We start from the raw sequence: 18,977 nt of genomic DNA, 5'->3' as shown, positions 1-18,977 counted from the left end.
ACTTCTTCAGCCCAAGTGCCAAAGCCTCCGCCCGCCGGTATATAAACCAAAACCCTAAAACCCATCTCCTCCTCTCTTTTCCCCTCCCTTTCCCGGCGCGGGGAGCGCCCTCCGCCGCCGCCGCCATGCCGAAGCACTACCGCCCTGCGGTAATCGTCTCATCGCCCTGGTCCTCCCTGTCTCTCGAAGGACCTTCTCTTCATGACGTGCCGTGGTCTCTGACGTGTTGTTCTTGCCATGTCTTAGGGTAAGAAGAAGGAGGGGAATGCGGCAAAGTACATCACGAGGACCAAGGCGGTTAACTACCTGCAAGTTAGCCTCGCAATCTTCAGGTTCGTCACTATCTCCTGATTACCACTGTTTATTGCCGGCGAGCCGTCATCTAGACGGCGTACTATTTTGAATAAGCTCGTGGGATGCTGATGCCAACCATATAAGCTGTAACTGGGATTTTTTGCAGTTATTTTGTCCATCGAGCTTAATTACTACTATTTGTTATGTCCTTTATGTAGCCACTGTCTTCTACATGGCTCGTGTTAGTTCGAATCCTTGAACTCCATTTTTTTTTGACATTTTCCTATTTATTGCAGGAAGCTATGCATTCTAAAGGGTGTCTTTCCGCGGCAGCCAAAGAAGAAGGTGGAAGGGAACCACAAGACCTACTACCACACGAAGGATATTGCATTCCTTGCTCATGACCCTTTGATCGAGAAGTTCAGGTAGCTTTTCATACCAAATATTTGTGCCACATTCCTCAGTTCAGGGAGGCTACAGAGGGAGTCACTCTAATTCCTTATTGCTCTATATAGTGCCTGGGGAATATTATAATATTCCATGAATACCTTTGTATATGTATGTTCAGCTTGAAAAGTGATTTTATGTGTGTTAAGTAATGGAACGGTATTAGGGATTGTTTGGATTTTTGTTCTTTTAACAATATAGGATTATAGGCTGAACTAAATCAACTTCGACTAAACCATTATCCGTTTTTTCGAAAAAATTAGAAAAAGGATAAACAATATTCACTTTCAACTAAAGAAAGATGAGTCAAGATTTAACGGACATTTTTTTTCTAGAATGGTTAAGAACATTTCTAACGAACTGATCTTTTAAATGGCTGAATAGCTTGATCTGAACAGCCACTTATTCATTCTAGTTAACCATAGCCTTAATTTATTTGGTTTTATGAATCAAGAACATCTTTTTTTTGTGCATTAGTCTATTTCCCCTTTTCTGCCATGTGGGGTGAAAATTTGTATTTTCAATTGAAAGAATGAAACAAACTTAGTGTGGGCAACAAAGGCCATTAGCTGTGCATCGTGGACTCTTGTACATAATGCTACAATTTTGGTATATTTGTAAGGGCCTGTAATTTTTTAAAAAGCTATTCTGGATTTTGACTTTGGAAAAGCTGATTTTGGATTAAAATTCTGTATGATGTAGTGTACAACATATGGAATATCACTAGCGCTAACCATTACATCATATCGGAATCCACAAAAGAAGCTCCAGAAGCATGCTGTTTGTTTCAGCTTCTGTTTCTTACTGGCCCTAAGAGTGGTAGCCTCTTGGCTCCTTGTTTGTCGGTGATGAATATCTTACTGGATTATTGTGAGACGAACTAGTGGTGTCTTAGTTACTTGGCTGAATTTGTTTTCTCTAGGAGCGAATAGAGTATATGAACAAGATCATGCTAAGGGCCTGTTTGTTTCAGCTTTTTGCTGGCTTAGCCCAGCCAAAAGCCAGAAGCTGAGACAAACAGCCTAGCTCTTGAGCTGGCTTTTGAAAAGATGGAAAGCTGGCTTCCAAGGAAATGAACTGAAAGCTGAAAAGCACGCTTTGAGGAGCTTTTCTGGCTTTTGGTGTGCTGAGAAGCTAAAAAATTATTACAAAAGCTAATAGCAAAAAGCGAACAGCTAGAAACCAAAAATCAGAAAACCAGCTTTTGAGCCAAAAGCCCAAAAGCTGCAGCTCAAACAAACAAGCCCTAAGAAGAACGCTACATTTTTTCCTGAGGAATAATTCCTATTACATTGTTTAATGTGCTTAATTCCTTAATGGTATTCTTATTTCATTTAATTCAGGGAGATTAAGGTTCATCGAAGGAAGGTTAAAAAGGCTGTTGCTAAGAAAAACAGGGATCTCGCAGACAGGCTGTTGAATCGGCCACCAACTTACAAGCTTGATAGGCTTGTCCTTGAAAGGTATCAAGCGAACTAAACATGATTATCCATGAGTTCATCAAGTACTCTCTCTATGCAGCATTAACTGTTCTTTTCTTTATCGAACAGGTATCCAACATTTGTTGACGCTCTTCGTGACTTGGATGACTGCCTTACAATGGTGCATCTGTTTGCGGCATTACCTGCTGTTGATGGTGAACGTGTTGAAGTCAAACGAATCCATAACTGCCGCAGGTATGCTTTGTTTAAAATTACCATGTCTTTTTCTTGGCCTGAGACTCATGTTCTTTTCAAGTGCACTAGGTAATTTTGCTCTGAATACCTATTTTTGTTGTCACTATGTGTACAGCTATATCTTGCCTGGAATTTTGGCTTATCACAAAAATTCTATAGGTTTCTCTAATATCCTACATGGTAACCTTCAAACTTGCATGTAATCTGTGGATGTTTGTGGTCCTCACCAAGTCACATCCAAAGTAAAATCACAATTTTATAAATGTAAAAGCGTGTGCTTTCATCATTTCTTTTTATATAGAGGATATTTATTATTTTCTTCTCATATGATGAAGTCATTTCAAATCTTATGTGCTTTGAAAATGTTTTGTTTGTATAGGTTAAGCCATGAATGGCAAGCATACATATCCCGAACTCATTCCCTGAGAAAGACATTTATTTCCGTGAAGGGCATATATTACCAGGTAATTATGTATGGGGGAATTCCTTGTGAGCCATTATAAAAGATTGCAATTCCTTGTGAGCCACTGAAAAAGTTCGGCGGACTTCAGCGCCACTGCTCCAACTTTTTTTTGCCCTCCATGCCACATCCCATGATTCTTTTATCTGTCTTTGCATACGTGATGGTCAAAATTCATGATTATGCCACGTAATGCAGGCTGAAGTTCAAGGGCAAAAGATCACCTGGCTAACTCCTCATGCTCTTCAGCAAGTATTAACCGATGATGTTGATTTCAATGTGATGCTCTCTTTTCTAGAATTCTATGAGGTAAACAAATATGGACCGCTCCTTAGTTCTTGTGTGTTTCATGTTTTGTGCAACTGTCAATAAATTTCAGGCCAAGACTAATGATATGGTAGTATATTTTATCTGATTTCCGATTTATATTTTATCTGATTTCCGATTATTGGTTATTTGTCTTGTTTTTCATCAAAGATGGGCTTGTTATAGACAAAACGGTGCTGTGGTTTTCCTTGGTGCATAAGCCGCCTTTAGTCGTTCTAACCCGTAATCATGGAATGCTAATTTGCAAAGGGCTGAGAATCCTGTAGGTTCTTGATCAAGACACAGTGATGATATTGTAGTGCTTGCATTTCCATTGTAGGGTCGCTGAGCAATTCATTGTCAATCAAGATATCATATTATGACGTCCAATAACTAATGTGGTGTTTTAGAAGCTATATACCGGTATTACATGGTTTTTTGTTGTTATCTATAACTCCCTTTTCCATGAGCATAGTTTCAATAGTTGGCTATTGACACCATACATGTTGACGTTTTCATGAATGCTCCCTTAGAAAGTTCAACAGTGCTATTTCTGGTGTTTGTTTCAACCTTTTGACTGAGCCTGTTGTGCCTGCAGACTCTTCTAGGATTTGTGAACTTCAAGCTCTATCATTCAATAAATGTAAATTATCCTCCTATTCTGGATCCACGTCTGGAAGCTTTAGCTGCTGGTATGTTCTGGTGCTTATTATTATTAATCGCCTCTGTCCATTTTCTTGGATGTATACACTGCCATATTATTTTTCTCTGTTCTCTAGTTTTATGCGGACTCCTTTTCTGATATCATGTTGCGTGGTGCCAGAGCTATATGCATTGTGCAGATACATGTCTGCTGGTTCCAGAAGAATGATTGGGAATTCACAATCTGACGAAGTTATGGAGGATAAGGACGAGAAGACTAAAGCTGATGGAGTAATTGAGGAAGACAAGGATGTGAAGGATAAAGCAAGCTCAAAAGCAGATGAATCTGAGCTCAGATTAGCACAGCTTCAACATCAGCTCCCAACTAATGAACCTGGTGCACTGATGAATCTTGTAGAAGAATCAACTGCTGATGATGCAGATGATGACGATACTAAAGAATGTAAAGGTTTATTTAAGAACTTAAAGTTCTACTTGAGTCGGGAGGTAGGTTATTGGAATTTGTCATTACTGCAAGCCAAATTTGGGGTTGCAGATCAATTGATTTTTCTGATTTGAATATCTTTCAAATGTTTTTAATCCTTTATATGCACTTTCAGGTGCCTAGGGAGTCCCTATTATTTATTATCCCAGCGTTTGGAGGGACTGTTTCATGGGAAGGAGAAGGAGCTCCGTTTAAAGAAGAAGATGAAGATACCACTCACCAGGTTGATTGCATCCTCAATAATATATTACACCAAAGTTTAACTATATAGACGGGGATGTTGATGTACCATCTCTAAAGTAAGATGCCAAAGTACCACGACAGAAATGTCATACTAGGGGCAATAATTACTACAATACAATTTTTGTATGTGACTAACTGTTCAGGTTACACTCGGTACCATCATATCTCGTAATTCATAAACATAAAAGGTGATCAATGAAAAGTGCACAAGTGAAGTAAAATCAAATGGTCCATGGAAGTTTTTTTTATGCTTGCTAGTATCCCATATTGTAATAAAAAATAGGAGTATGATATCACATCCTCACACTATATAGCTTTTTATTTTGAAGAGTCCATGATACGCCTTTGAACAGATACATGATTCACAGTGACAATACTGCACTCATTGCCTGCGCTAAGACTGACTGACTGACATGTGGGGCGGGGATCATCAGTGATGGTGTTACCCCTTCTAAGCCAATACACTATCACGTGTTTGCCCTAGTATAATATCTGTTGTCTGTTACAACCGTTTTGTACGTCTACTTTGAGTTTCTTTTTTTTCCACACTATTCTTTTATTAATTTATGATAGAAGGTTGTTTTATGTTTGTTTGTTTGTTAGGTTTCTTTGAGTTGCATCTCAATTTACTTAACCTACAACTTCTGTTATAATGCAGATTGTTGATAGGCCGACACAAAGCCATGTTTTCCTCTCCAGGGAGTATGTTCAACCACAGTGGGTCTTTGATTGTGTAAACGCTCGTATCATATTGCCGACAGAAGGTTATCTTGTTGGAAGGTATGTCACATGGGGATTGTGATAACTGCGACTTTACCATTGCACCATATGTGGATTCTGTCAGATATGCTAAATTGTAACTGCTTATGCTGTAGAATCTGTTTAGGGACAATGAATATTTAATATGATGCATGAGACATGATTACAAATTTGCCAAGTCCTGCATTCTTTTGGTGCCAGATGCCTAGATTGCCAGTTGCTCTCCATTTGCTACTGATAGAACTTTTTAGCTGTATGCCTAGCCTATTACTTACTAGTTGCTAGCGCTGCTACTAATTTCTTGGTACTGCTACAACTATACCACATGCTGCTGCTACAATATTGTGTTAATTTTTCGCCGCTGACGAGAAGACCATGAATTATATTGTGCAATAATAAAGAAAAGTAATAATTCGTAGGCTAGTATATGACAATTTTTTTCCATGTTGCAGAGTACCTCCACCACATTTGTCTCCTTTTGTGGACAATGATGCAGAGGGCTACATTCCTGAGTATGCAGAGACAATAAAGAGGCTGCAAGCTGCTGCACGCAATGAGGTCTTGCCTCTTCCAGGTATTGGTGATGAAGATCTAGACAATTCATTGGTAGCAGCAATGATGGATCGAACAGAATCTAACGAAGCTGCTGAAAAGAAGAGGAAGGTGGGTAGTGTTTCTTCCAGTTTAAGTGGGTTTCAATGCTTCTGTTTTTTCTTGTATTGAATGCATTTCGTGTAATGATCTTGGCATGTCTTTTCTTTTTCCCTAGTTGGAGATGCTAGAGAAGCAATACCATGATGAACTGAAGATGGAAATTGATGGTGTTGCTTTCTCTAGTCTGTCAAATAAGGAAGGAGATAAATCACCAGATGCCAAAGATGATACTCAGTCAGATCGCGAGGAGGATGCCAGTAAACAAGAGGAGAAGGATGATGATGACATTGGTACTGCTCTCATGTCTCGCAGGCAGAGAGGCCTTTATAAAGCTATGAAGGTATGTGTACTCTATCTTTTGCTGTATGCCTGTATGCACTACTGGTTTTTAATGTGAATATGGTTACAAGTCCTGATAATGCTCTCTATAGAAATAACTTCCGTTCCTGTTAAAAAAGTTCTAGTATAGTGCATGACTTAGATTGATACTAGTAAAAGCTTTTCTTGTTGACTTGATAGTTCCCTCTTTGATAATATCTACCTTCACATGCATTTTTGCAATAATTAGTTGACAGTTCTATCATAGATTCGTAGTCTTTGATTTGTCTTGCTTCTGATTGCCTTTCTCTATTATCTCAAATTATTATTAACATCTCTTTTGGATGGTTTTTACGACTATCCTGTTTCTTTGTGAACACAGATGGGCAAAGAAAAGAAAAAAGAGAAAATTGAGCTACTTAAGAAGAGAAAAAAGAACACGGATTCTAGTGCTTCTTCCAAGAAGCGGCACTGATGCTCAGAGTTCGCCAGCGCCACATAAATCTTCATCGCATTGGTGTGGCATCTCTAGTAGAAATGTTGCCATGATCAGCTCATCTGCGTGCCAAGTCCCCGTGATGAGTGGTTGTCTTTTGATATCTCCTATGTATGCTGAAGATGATCTCAAGGAATATGTACCAGGAAACCTGAATAGAAAAGTTTTGATCTGTCTTTATTATTGTGTACCAGGAAACTTGAATAGAAAAGTTTTGATCTTCTATGTACTAAGCATTTAGAGTCGTTAATTTTGTTTAGCCTGGTTATATTGCTTGTCTTTTTTTTTATAGAAAAGGTACAAGAATCAATTGTCGTTTTCTGTGTACAAAGTTTTTCTCGTTGGCAGGGTCTACTTTTTTTTTTGAAAAGGTAAATTACATTCAAAGCTTAAATACAAAGTATAGAGATGGGGCAAAAATTGTCCCATTCAAAGTTTTCCAGAGCCATCTGGTTAGAACAGTTAGTACAGTTTCTAGAATGCGTCTAAGATTCACAAGAGAACAAGCAAGGAATGTAAATTGGCAGGGTCTACTTGTTTTACGCTCGCACTGGACTGGTTGGCACTTGGCAGGCCATTCCGCATATGCTTGCATGAGTTTGTAGGCGCAGATGAATTACCGAGCGCAACCAAAGTTCAGAGAACATATGACGAGCCATGATTGCTCAAAGAAAATGACGAGCCACGACATCTAGGCGTAGGATGAATTATTGGGCGCCACCAAAGTTCAGAGAACATATGACGAGCCGTCTGTCGTCTAGGAAAAATGCATTACAATTGTTGGTGTCCTACGTTTTTTTTTTGCTGGTCCAGATACGGGTCTTTTCTGACGCAAACTTCGTTACAGCCTTACAGGAATCGGAAGATGCAAACTTCGTTAGTCGTTACAGGAATCGGAAGAGGAACCGAACAAATCCGGTATTCGCCCCATCGGATTGCATTACCGTGACTTTCTGCTACCATTACAGAGAGAACCAAACACTGCCTATAACTATAAGTAATGTTTAGAGATCTATAAAAAAAATAAAAAAAAATGGGGGGCTTCCAGCATCTGATTCCCCTAATGTCCTTTTAGAATCTTGCAAATTTGCTGTGATCATATCCATGTCCTTTTAGAATACCAATAGGGGTTTGAAGGGCCAATTCCATGCCTCTGTCCACTGTACCCTTTCCTCATCTTTCGATGTTTTGATGCACTGCTCTCCAGGTTCAGATTCACTTTAGGAGGCTCCTTAAAACAGAATGATGCTGCTACTTTCTGAAATACAACAATGAATTAGACATATTCAAACAGAGTTCGTGAAATATCAGCAATTGGTATTTTTCATTGGTCTTCAGCTACCTTGAAACTTTCAAGGGATAAGCTAGGCTACCACTAAATTTAAGGAAATAACAAATGTGCTTCTACTTGACAACTTAAGATTATGTAAACTTGCAATGAAGCAAAATGCTGAGCCAATAAAAATGAACAGAAACCAATAACAGAACATTGAGAAAGAACGTCACAAACATTTACCTTGAGATCAAGCTGATGGATATCAAAAATATCTTTCATAGAGTGTGAGTTGTATGCCAAAAGGTAGGACCTGTAGGCTTCCTTCGCAGACTTGTTTAGAAAGTAATTCCCAGTAACAATATTCTCCTGTTCCAAAACTCACGTTATAATAAAATAGATTGAAACGACGGGATTGAGTTGAGAAAGAAACACTCACAAGTTGTGATAGCGATTTTGGGACATGCTTTTCACTGAACACATATTCAGTCAGAGAAATTTTGGCTGCCTGCAAGCAAACACTAAATGCGTCACTCCCTCTGTCCAACTAAATGTAGGACACTAGAGCTTCCATGTTACTCGTACTGGACTAGTAAAATTGTAAAAAATGCGTAGCATATAAGATTATACAAAATTCATATTTCAAAGTACTTTCACACTACTGACTTTGTATTTAGACATAATGTCAGAAAATAGTGATCACTTTGAGTTAAGAAAATAGTGCTGCATAAACTGATACACATCAGGTTTCCTCTTAATAAAGGGAGACAGACATATGTCACCGTAACATTAATTACCTGCAGGTGAATGAGCAGCTTTAATTCTTCCGGTAGTAAGAACAGTAATGCACTTCCTTTGCCTTTATCACCTCGGGCAGTACGACCAACTCTGTGAATGTAATCCTACAAATTAAATTCAAATGTCAAACTTAGCAAAATTGACAAATGCATAATTTCTTTAGCATGGTTTGGAAGCACTAACCTTTGGGTCATCTGGAGGATCATATTGCAGAATATAGTCCTAAGCAAGGCACCAGATCCTTACATTAGTAAGGGGATATACCATATACGTAGAAAGGAGTGGTATGAATGGTTTAAACTTACCACATCAGGAATATCAAGCCCACGTGCTGCCACGTTAGTGCATAATAAGATGCCCTTTTCTTCCTTCAGGAATCGGAAGAATGTACTAGTTCGTTTCTGCTGCTTCAGTTGCCCATGGATCTCGTAACACTCTATCCCGAGGAAATTAAGAAGTTCTGCATGGAATTTGACTGAGCTACATGATGAAAAGAACACCATGATCTTCACCTTCTGCTCCTCACCCACTTCCCCTCTTAGGACCTTCACCATCTGCTCCTTGTGAACTTTCAATCTTAGGAAAGTGTACAAAACAAGAAACCTTTTCTCGCTTGGGATGACACAGTAGCCCTGCTGCAAGCCCTCAACTGTAGGCTGCCAGAGCATCAAAGTTATATTTCTCATACCAAATAATCCAGAAAATGTTTTAAAGAGATATGAACAGCATGGTGAAACAGTTGCATACCTTTAATTCAGAATCATCAACTCCAACATAAACAAGTTTCCGTTGTCTATCTTCATTTTTCTCAAATGTAAAATTCGCAAAATCTTGAACCTGTGGGATTACAATTTATAACACATAAGCATTTACACCAACAGGGGAAATCAAGGAAAAGTTTGGATAGGATGAATAACTGACCTTTTGAGTCTGTGTAGCAGAAAAAAGAACAGTTTGTCTATCCTGCATATGATCCATAATAATTCCAGGACAAAACATAGTAGTCTCAGACTCAGTAGAAATTTTAATGGCTGCACTATGCACATGAAACGAAATTGGCAGATGGTCACATACCCGAGGGAGGCGTTTAAATATTTGTTTCATATCCTCCTCGAAATTTTGCTCAAGTATCCGATCAGCTTCATCAATTATAAGGCACTGCAACATATGATGAGTTATGCCAGAGAAAATTAGAGGGTGGTAGTGGTCAGTCATGATATTCACTGCCTTAACAGCAAATTCTCATGTTTTTCTTTTCCAAGAAATTCAATGCCATTTTCCTGCCAGATAGGGACCCATATTACATGAGCCAGTAAACAAGGCTTCGCCTTCTCCATGGGCAGCCCAGCACAAAATTAATTGGCTTTAGTATTCTCTGGGCCGAGGTATGAGTGGGCAACAAGATTGATTCCATCCCCGCTCGAAAAGATATTTACAATGCAATTATATGTTAATTTAATTGGAGAACAGAATCAGTTTGGTTTTAAGGATGGTTACGAAGAATAACTTTTAGCTACAAATCCAATACTTGTACCCATACTGTATCGGTTTTGTTTACAGAAATAACAAATAACATTATATGCAATTCCACTTGACTTTTGTCAAGCACAAATTTGCTGCAACTAATAGCAAACAAAGACGAAACACATAACCGAGCTAATATAACAATACGACTTTATCCAAATATAAGCTATTGCCTTTTACAATTTTGCATATACTTGGCATAATGTATGCTGCAATTTGATATATACTCTAATTCAGCATTAATAGGTAGATGGAGTCATGGACAAGCATAAGGTAGATGTACACAAAGATTTCATATATAAAACAATCAGGTAACTGATCATGCAAATAGATAAGCATGAAATTTCTGGTTGTATTTTTTATCTAAATGTGACAATTTAAGTATATGCACTATCTCAACAGAAATAAGGAATTTGGAAAAAAAATGATAGTAACCAGAATGTCTTTACCTTTAGCTCTTTGTATTTGAAACTACTGGTACTTCGCAGATGGTGCAGAAGCCTGCCCGGTGTGGCAACTAAGACATTGATCCCTTCTGCGAGCTGGTTGGCCTCACTTCTCATGTTAGTGCCACCAATTACATATCCAAGAGTTTGCGAGTGATACTTCATTAATTCCTTGGCAACATTGTGTGTCTAGCACAAATGAATTGACGAAACACATAAGGATAGCAAAGTGTCAAGTATGAGCCCCTGCCCCTACAGGTGAATAGTCTCAGCAACCATCCAACATTCAGATACACTATAGAAAGCTACCTTTTGAAGCCTCGTTTCAAAAAAAAAAAAAAGCTACCTTTTGAAGCCTAACGATTTGGTGATAAATTTGGTAATATATAGCAACGTGAAAAGAAGTTCTCATAGCTTAATCTTCAAATCAAAATACTGTAAAAACAAACAGCATTGTGTATTTGTGTATTATATTTACACACACGGCATTATGTTAACAAAGAATAACTTAACCTTAGATCAGTTGACACATCTCATTTTGATCGTTTCGCTCGCAGCAAATTCTAGAACAGTCATAAAGCGTGTAAAATCAATCAAAAGATAATTGTTGTGTCATGCATAAACCTGAATGGCAAGCTCCCTTGTTGGGCAAACCACAGCAACTCCAGTTCCGTTCCTCGGCAAGAAGTGCGATCTGTGGAGCAATTCAATCGCTGGTATAAGGAAAGCAAGGGTCTTCCCTGAACCAGTCTTTGCTGAACCCATCACATCACTTCCTTCCATCAGATGCGGTATTCATCTAGCTTGAATCTGCAATCATGAAAATTAAACAACCGTGCATGCATGCCATTGTTACATTACATCAATACTAAAACCCAACGGTGCATGCATTGCCATTGCGGTATCGACTCACATAACACAATCATCCACAGAATGACAGAAGCATTCGACTACATGCAATTGTGGAGTACTTGGACTTGCACCGAGAACAGAAACATGTATATCTTGCCAAAAGATGGTGCAATGGTAAAATTTAGTCGGGTGGGAGCATCACCTTGGTGAGGTGGGTGTAGTTCATCTCTCTGATGACCTTGGCAGTGAGCTCCGAGATGCAGAGCTCTGAGAAAAGCCTGTTTGTCAGAATCCCGCCAACCTTGCCCTTCTTCAGCTTTTCTTCCCCATTCTTCTCCTTCCCCGTTCCCCCCATCTCGCTGTCCTCCTCTCGCTTCCTCTTTCCTTTCTCATCCTTCCGCTTCTCCTTCTGGGGCTCATCGCAGGCCGCCCCTGGGCAATTTTGCACGTCCCTGCTGGTCGTTGGCCGCCTGGGCAGGGCCGCATCGGGTCGAGCCGGCGCGTCGGGCGGCGGTGCCGAGTCGGGCGGAGCAGGTGCTTCGGGCGAGCGGGGCCGCGTCCTCCGGCGTTCGTCCATGGGGTCGCCGGCGCAGTCGCAATCGAGCGAGCGGACAGCGGACGGCGATCGCGTGGCGGCGGGCTGCTGGGCGCGGGGAGACGAATCGGTTTTGCTGGATTCAGTTGCCAGCGTTAATTTGCCCCAGGGGCAATCTCGTCTTTTTGAGTGCTAGACTAGGTGTTTGGAGAAAAATAAGAAAAAATGCGGGAAAAAAAGAGAAATGGTGTAGAAGGTGCTTACTCTTTTTTTTTGAAAGAAGAATTATATTATATGATAGATGGGTACATCAACACGTTACAAGCACTCTGGATTACAAAATAGTACCCACGTTGTGAATAGCACAACTCAAAACCTAACATGTTAGATGCTTTGCAGTATGGATGACCGCACAGACAAACACTCAGCAAATGCCCTGAGAACAAATGTCCAACGAACGACGACCAACATACTTGTAGGCGGAACTGAGGAACTTCTTCTTTTCTGGTGTCTTCCTTCTTCTTCTTTCTGCCACCGAAGAGTGAGGGAGACCGATCTGAAAATTATTCTCCCTAGTCCTTTATCATGGTCAGATCTAACCACAACAAAACGGAGAAGAGACCAGAGAAAATTATTCCATGGTGGCGACATCATCTCCGCCTTGATGCCGCCGTCCGGAAACAAAGTCTCCATGTCGTCATGTCGATGAAGATGTTACGCCGAAGTTGTCGCCCTCATCTTTAACGGAGACGCCATGGAGAAGACAATTCCACCATTTCCCTTCACCGTCGTCGGAGAGGAGGAGAAGGAGATAAAACTCCAATACCAAGAAATTTGGCATGGAGAGACATTAACCCTAATGACTCGATCTACTAGGAAAAACTTATTAAATTGCATGATAGTTTTTCAAAGCCCGGACTATAATGGCAATTTTGCGGAAGTCCACTCTTGAGAATGGAAAGTAATTAATTTTCCTTTCGGCAAAGCACAAGGAGCGGCAAAGTGCTTCAACGGCTAGGTCGAGCGGCTGTAGGTTCTCACATACATGCCAGTTGGTGGTAGGGCGGCCTTGCCTTTGCTAGATTGTTAAGATCGATGCCCTATTCGCTTCCCTAAGTCGGCGACCGTCTCTAAGCTTAATGCTTAGAATCACACCAACCACTCCCAAATCTTTCATGTTAAAACTTTTGGATAGAAAGTCTCTAATCTCTTCAATCACATTCAAGTTGGTCCCAAAGATCAGTATGTTATCGACATACATGAACAAGATCGTTCCTTCTCTACCATAGCGACAGTACTTCTTTTGTACCAGGTTGCTACTAGAACCTCCATCATCAAACACTTTCTTGCTACGAGTGTCTTTTGCCCTTGCCTTCTCAACACCAAGAGTAGTGCAAAAGCTAGCAGCTAAAAAAGACCTATCAAGAGAAGAGATACCGCCAGCAATCTCGTCTTTTTGAGTGCTAGATGTTTGGAGAAAATAAATAAAAAAAGAAGGAAAAAAAGAGAAATAGTGTATAAATCAAGGTGCTTACTTATTGCATGATAATTTTCCAAGGCCCACGACTAGAATGGCAATTATGCGGAAGTCCACTCTTGAGAATGACAACTACTTCCTCCAGGTTGGTAAAAGAAGTCGTTTTGGATAAGATTTGGATCAAACATTGGAAATATAAATCATGGATAATTTTTAAGTTGTTGAGTTTAGAAATGTGAAAACCATATGAATAGTTTTGTCTTAAAATGTGCTTTCATAAAAATATACATATATCACTTCCAATAAATATTTTTATAAAAATAAGAAGTCAAAGTTATACTTTGGAGACCATCTCGCTGTCCAAAACAACTTCTTTTACCAAGTAATTAATTTTCATTCTGGCAAAGCGCAAGGAGCAACAAAGTGCTTCAATGGCTAGGTGGAGCGGCTATAGGTTCTCACGTACATGCCAACTGGAGGTAAGTGCGGCCTTGCCTTTGCTAGATTGTTAAGATCGATGCCCTGTCCGCCGCCCTAAGCCGGTGGCTGTCCCTAAGCTTAATGTTTAGAATGACATGAACCACTCCCAAATCTTTCATGTCCAAACTTTTGGACAAAAAGTCCCTGACCTCTTCAATCACATTTAAGTTGGTCCCAAAGACCAGTATGTCATCGACATACAAGCACAAGATCACTTCTTCTCCTCCACCATAGCAATAGTACTTCTTCTGTACTAGGGTGGCGCTAGAACCTCCATCATCAATCACTTTCTTGCCACGAGTATACCAGCTTGGCGCTAGAGCCTTCATCATCAAACACTTTCTTGGCACGAGTTCCCTTTGTCCTCGCGTTCTCCTCAACACCAAGAGCAGCACAAAGCTAGCAGCTGAAAAAGACCTATCAAGATAAGGGCTTGTTTGGTTCTAAATAAGTCACCTACTTATAAGTTAAAAAGTGAAATAAAGTGACTGATTTTGTCAAACACCACCAACTTATAAGTCACCCCTGCTTATAAGAAATAAGCTGGTTCACCCCTGCTTAAAACATATAAGCCACCCTTTTCCGCATGGGGCCCACACCTTTCACTTAACAAGCATGAGTTTATAAGTCATCTACAACCAAACAGTCATGACTTATAAGTCACTGGTTTTCAGTCACCTGACTTATGGAAACCAAACAGTTCCTAAGAGACACTGCCTTTAAGTAACCTTTGGCCTAGCACATCATCTCCGCCCAGGGCATGGCGTGGTGGGATCCCCCCCCCCCTCAATTTGTCTACACGAGCACACCAACTTTCTATTTAAGTTGAGCATCTTTCTAGTGCATTTTACATGTTGTACTAATCTCACTCCTCTTATCACTATTGTGGTTCTTTAGAATTGTTTGATTAATTGCTATACTAGTTATAGGTCAAGCCCAAGTAATCCAACCGTTTGAAGGTTTATTAGTGCGTTCGAATATAGGCACACATGTTTGAAACGCCAAAGTCATCCCACGTTGTAAGTTTTTCTTTGTGGGTGTTTTTTTAGCCTGGATTCTTTGTGGGTGTTGCTCCAAGACAAGTTGTGGAATGCTGTTCGGCTACAACAACGAGGGCACGAGGCTGGCCAAACTCATACTTTTAATTTGCCAATTACGTTGCAGGAATCTAGAAACAACAAAACACTTGTTTTTGTGAATGCCCAAGCCCAATTGCTCGGAAGGTCTGGGAGGGATCAGCAATGTGGGCAAAACAAGCATGTCTCCAACCTTGTAACTGGCCAGGACTAAGAGCCTGTTTGTTGGCCAGGACTAGAGTCTGGTTGTTTGAGCTTTGCAGCAGCTTTTGGTCGTCAGGGCACCGAGGCTAACATTTTTAGTGGTTTTAGTACAAATAAAGTGATCCATATGGACTAGAAAATATTGAAATTAATATTCACACAATGCAAACTATCACTATAACACCCCAGGTGTTTGTCACTAGTTAAGCAACAGGTTTAAGCTCAACCATGATATGTTAATTGGTGTTGGAGATGTCAAGGTCAAACCTATGGAAATAAGCCCCAACCTAAACTCGAATATTGCACCCTTGCTTTACATATAGGCCCTTTTCAAGATATATACTTGGTTGGTGTTATTGGAATATCTTCATGTGTCTCACATCAACATCCCTCTATATTGATCACTGGGAAAGTTTCATGAAGTTTGGAATCAACAAGTCACATGAAATGATAAGTCATATCTTTGCATGAATTGCTTTATCAAGTGGATGGAAACCTATGAAGTCAACCAAACCTTGAAACCTTACCCAAATAACTCTAGATGAACTCTACAACAAAAGTCATGAAAGGTTCATGTTGGGCAAATATCAAGAAAATCCATCAATCAGTCTAAAACTCAGATTTAAGCTTTATAGTGATGCTACTTTGACTTGGTTTGAACTGCAGCTTAGAGTGTTTGCATGGCAGTGGAACCTAAATAAAAGTTGGAGTCCATGTTATGTACAACAAACTTTATGTTTGGACCAAGAGCTAGATCAGCTTGTAAGCAAGTCAAACCGAGGCTCAAACTTTAAATCAGCAGCTGTTTTCAGCACTTGAAATTTGGCTAAGTCATGGATGACTGAATGCATGATTTCAGTTTTCGTGTACCCCACTTTGGAACCTTGTATCTCCCAAATGAGGCATAATTAGACTTTGAAGCTTTAATAAAAGTTGGAGCTAGTATGTAGATCTACAACTTTTATTAATAGAGTTTGGACTAACTCGTCGTGGTTTAGGAGCTACGGAGGCACAAAGTATGAGTTTCAGTTGTACATTTGAGGTGGTATTAGAAATTTGAAATTGCAGCTATAATAGTGCCGACCAGAACAGAGAGCTCACGTCGTGTGCCTCGCGCGCTCGCCTGCATGCTCGCCACCTCGCGTCCACGCAACGTAAGCCGATGTAGAAAGCCCGTGCGCTCGCCTCCCTCCTCTCCATTCTCCTCCTCCTTCTCGCTGTCTCCTCCTCGCTCCGCTCCACGCCGGGGCGCACATCCGCCATGGCTGAGCTAGAGCTCCGGCCGCCGCTGCCGTCCTGTCTCTACTCTCCACCACAGCCACGGCCGCATACACCACCACCTGGGCCGGGCAAGCCTCCCCAGCCGCACCAGCAAGCCCCGGCCGGCCGCTGTCCCCTTCCCCAAACACAGCCACCGTGCTGTGCTCTGCGTCTGTGCTGAGACGAGGAAGGACTTCGCGCTTGAAGGGAAAAGGGAAGGTTCTTTCTGCAAAGTCTGTGACTCAAATGAATAGTGCCGATAAGGACCTATTTGTAGTAAATTTGTTGAATCTTTGGAAATTTATAGTAATTCATAGGAAATTCGTAAAATAGCAAATGAGGACTTTTTAGAATCCTTGTGAAATTCTCTATGCATTAGATCTATAATATGGCATGTTTTAGTTTCAATATTTTGTGGTAAAAATAAATTTGTGGAGTAAGGTTGTAATGCTAGTTGAATTTGTTATTTTCCATAACTATAGATCTAGGGCTCCAAATGAAGTGAAATTTTTGTGGCATGCTACTCATGTGATAGTTGATGTGTGGTAAAAATTTCATGAGTATTGGGTGAAGTTTGAGTAAGTTATTGGTTTATCTCGCTCTCACATGATTTCTTGCTTTAGCAACTTGTCTTTTTCATAGAGGTTGCTATACATATTCAAATGGAGTGAAATTTGTACAGTAGACTATTGAGAGGATATGTGAGCCACTATAATTTTTGTAGAATTTATTGTATACTTTTAGTATATGTTCATTAAGTCACCTTGTTATCTAAAATAAATTAAAAAATGCATTAAAAGAATTTATTTGGTCATGGACACTAGTTTTTTTGGTGTTCTTTAGTCATGTGTGGTAAAGTTGGTTTTGCCTAATTATGTGTTTGTAACATAAGTTAATATTTATTTTCTTGCAAACATGGTTTCTGGATAGATCTGGGAACTTAGCAAAGTTCTTCATGATAATGTGCTTTGTTGTGAAACTTGTTTATGTAAAAGTTGTAGATAATTCATGTATCTAGCTTCTGTTAAAATTTGGTGTCATTTGGCCAAGTAGTTTGTGAGTTATGCCTGTTTAAAGTTGGGTTTCAGAAATGGCTGCTCTCTGTCAATTGTGGACCAGTTTCTGTAAATGTATAATTTCGACCTACTTAACTTGTGAATCATGCTATGATGGTCACAGATGAAATGTAGATAATTTCATAAGCTTTCCAAAATGTCTTCTTGCAAGTCATTTGGAATTGTGTAACTCCAGTTATAGCTAAATCTTATAGCTGCTGTTTGCGTTCAGAAATTGGCAGATTCCAATTATAGTGTTTGCTTGTATATTGTTAAGTGTGACTTATGCCTTGAATGGTGACTGAGTTAGAGCACCTGAGATCTTGGGAAACTTGTGTCATGCTTGGTGTTGTCGTCTTCTTTGCCATCTTAGCATGATAGATTGTGTGATGTTTAAGTTAAGCACCGCAAAGTACTTAAGTGTGTTAGTGTAAACTATGCTTGTCTTGCTTGCTATTTTGTGATGCGTCTCATGGTACTATTCTTCATATTTATGCACTTGTATATTGCATCTCATCTAGGTACGCTAGATGCACCACGTGAAGGATGCGATGTTGGACCCAAACCCGAAGATTTGGTTTGGTGGATATATCCCGAAGATGGAAGGACTAAGCAAGTGCTAGGACCGGAGATGTCACCATGACGGTGCAAGCTAACTGAACTGACTTGTGTCGGATCTCAGGCAAGCCCCGGAGCATATTAAGCCTCCTAATTTCTGAAATACAGTTAAAGTATTATTATTATTATATATATATATATATATATATATTGTTGCATTAAATTTAGGTGTTGGATGAAAACACTTGCTGCATTGGTTATCCAATCCTTGTCCAGATATTGATACCCCTGAATCCTATGTAGCTCAGGTTCGTCTAGTGCTTAGCCCTGCTTAAACACGGTAGAAGTCAGGTGATTTCCTGTCACCTGCGAGATATAGGAATATACATATGGCACGGTTGGCTATATTTGCTATCATGGAAAAGAACCTGTCTTAATTTGAAATGAAGACCGGGCAGAGGCTTGCTGGTTTGTAGTGACTCCGTCTGTGTCGCTTAAGGACTGAAACTTGGAGCCTTTTTTGTTCATGTTGAACGCATGCCTCTCTCTTAGTTGGCCGTGTCCAAAGACCGACCACGAAGCCGAGTAGCTCACCTCAGGCCGGGAGTCGATAAGTATAAAGTGCGCCTTGGAAGGGAG

General features: G+C 40.1%; 1 protein-coding gene and 1 pseudogene across 1 annotated transcript; one reads left to right on the top strand and one right to left on the bottom strand.

The window, feature by feature from the left end:
- Positions 1–30: 30 nt before the first annotated feature.
- LOC136472310 (pescadillo homolog) lies at positions 31–7,065 on the top strand. The gene is made up of 14 exons (XM_066470035.1): positions 31–149; positions 247–332; positions 591–719; positions 2,085–2,204; positions 2,292–2,417; positions 2,797–2,881; positions 3,076–3,186; positions 3,782–3,875; positions 4,007–4,332; positions 4,446–4,553; positions 5,232–5,353; positions 5,785–5,995; positions 6,102–6,326; positions 6,687–7,065. The coding sequence occupies exons 1-14, from the start codon at positions 126–128 to the stop codon at positions 6,777–6,779; spliced, it is 1,860 nt and encodes a 619-aa protein (XP_066326132.1). The 5' UTR covers positions 31–125; the 3' UTR covers positions 6,780–7,065.
- A 514-nt stretch (positions 7,066–7,579) lies between these two features.
- LOC136472301 (DEAD-box ATP-dependent RNA helicase 27-like) lies at positions 7,580–12,369 on the bottom strand (annotated as a pseudogene).
- Positions 12,370–18,977: the final 6,608 nt, after the last annotated feature.

The sequence above is a fragment of the Miscanthus floridulus genome, chromosome 1 (genome assembly GCF_019320115.1).
Source record: "Miscanthus floridulus cultivar M001 chromosome 1, ASM1932011v1, whole genome shotgun sequence".
NCBI lineage: Eukaryota > Viridiplantae > Streptophyta > Magnoliopsida > Poales > Poaceae > Miscanthus > Miscanthus floridulus.
Note: the sequence above shows the minus strand (reverse complement) of the source record. Positions and strands in the feature narration are given on the sequence as shown.

Coding starts and splice junctions, on each gene's coding strand:
- LOC136472310 (XM_066470035.1), top strand. CDS start 126: ATGCCGAAGCACTACCGCCCTGCG. Junction 2,205..2,291: donor GATAGGCTTGTCCTTGAAAG/GTATCAAGCGAA, acceptor TTTATCGAACAG/GTATCCAACATTTGTTGACG. Junction 5,354..5,784: donor GAAGGTTATCTTGTTGGAAG/GTATGTCACATG, acceptor TCCATGTTGCAG/AGTACCTCCACCACATTTGT.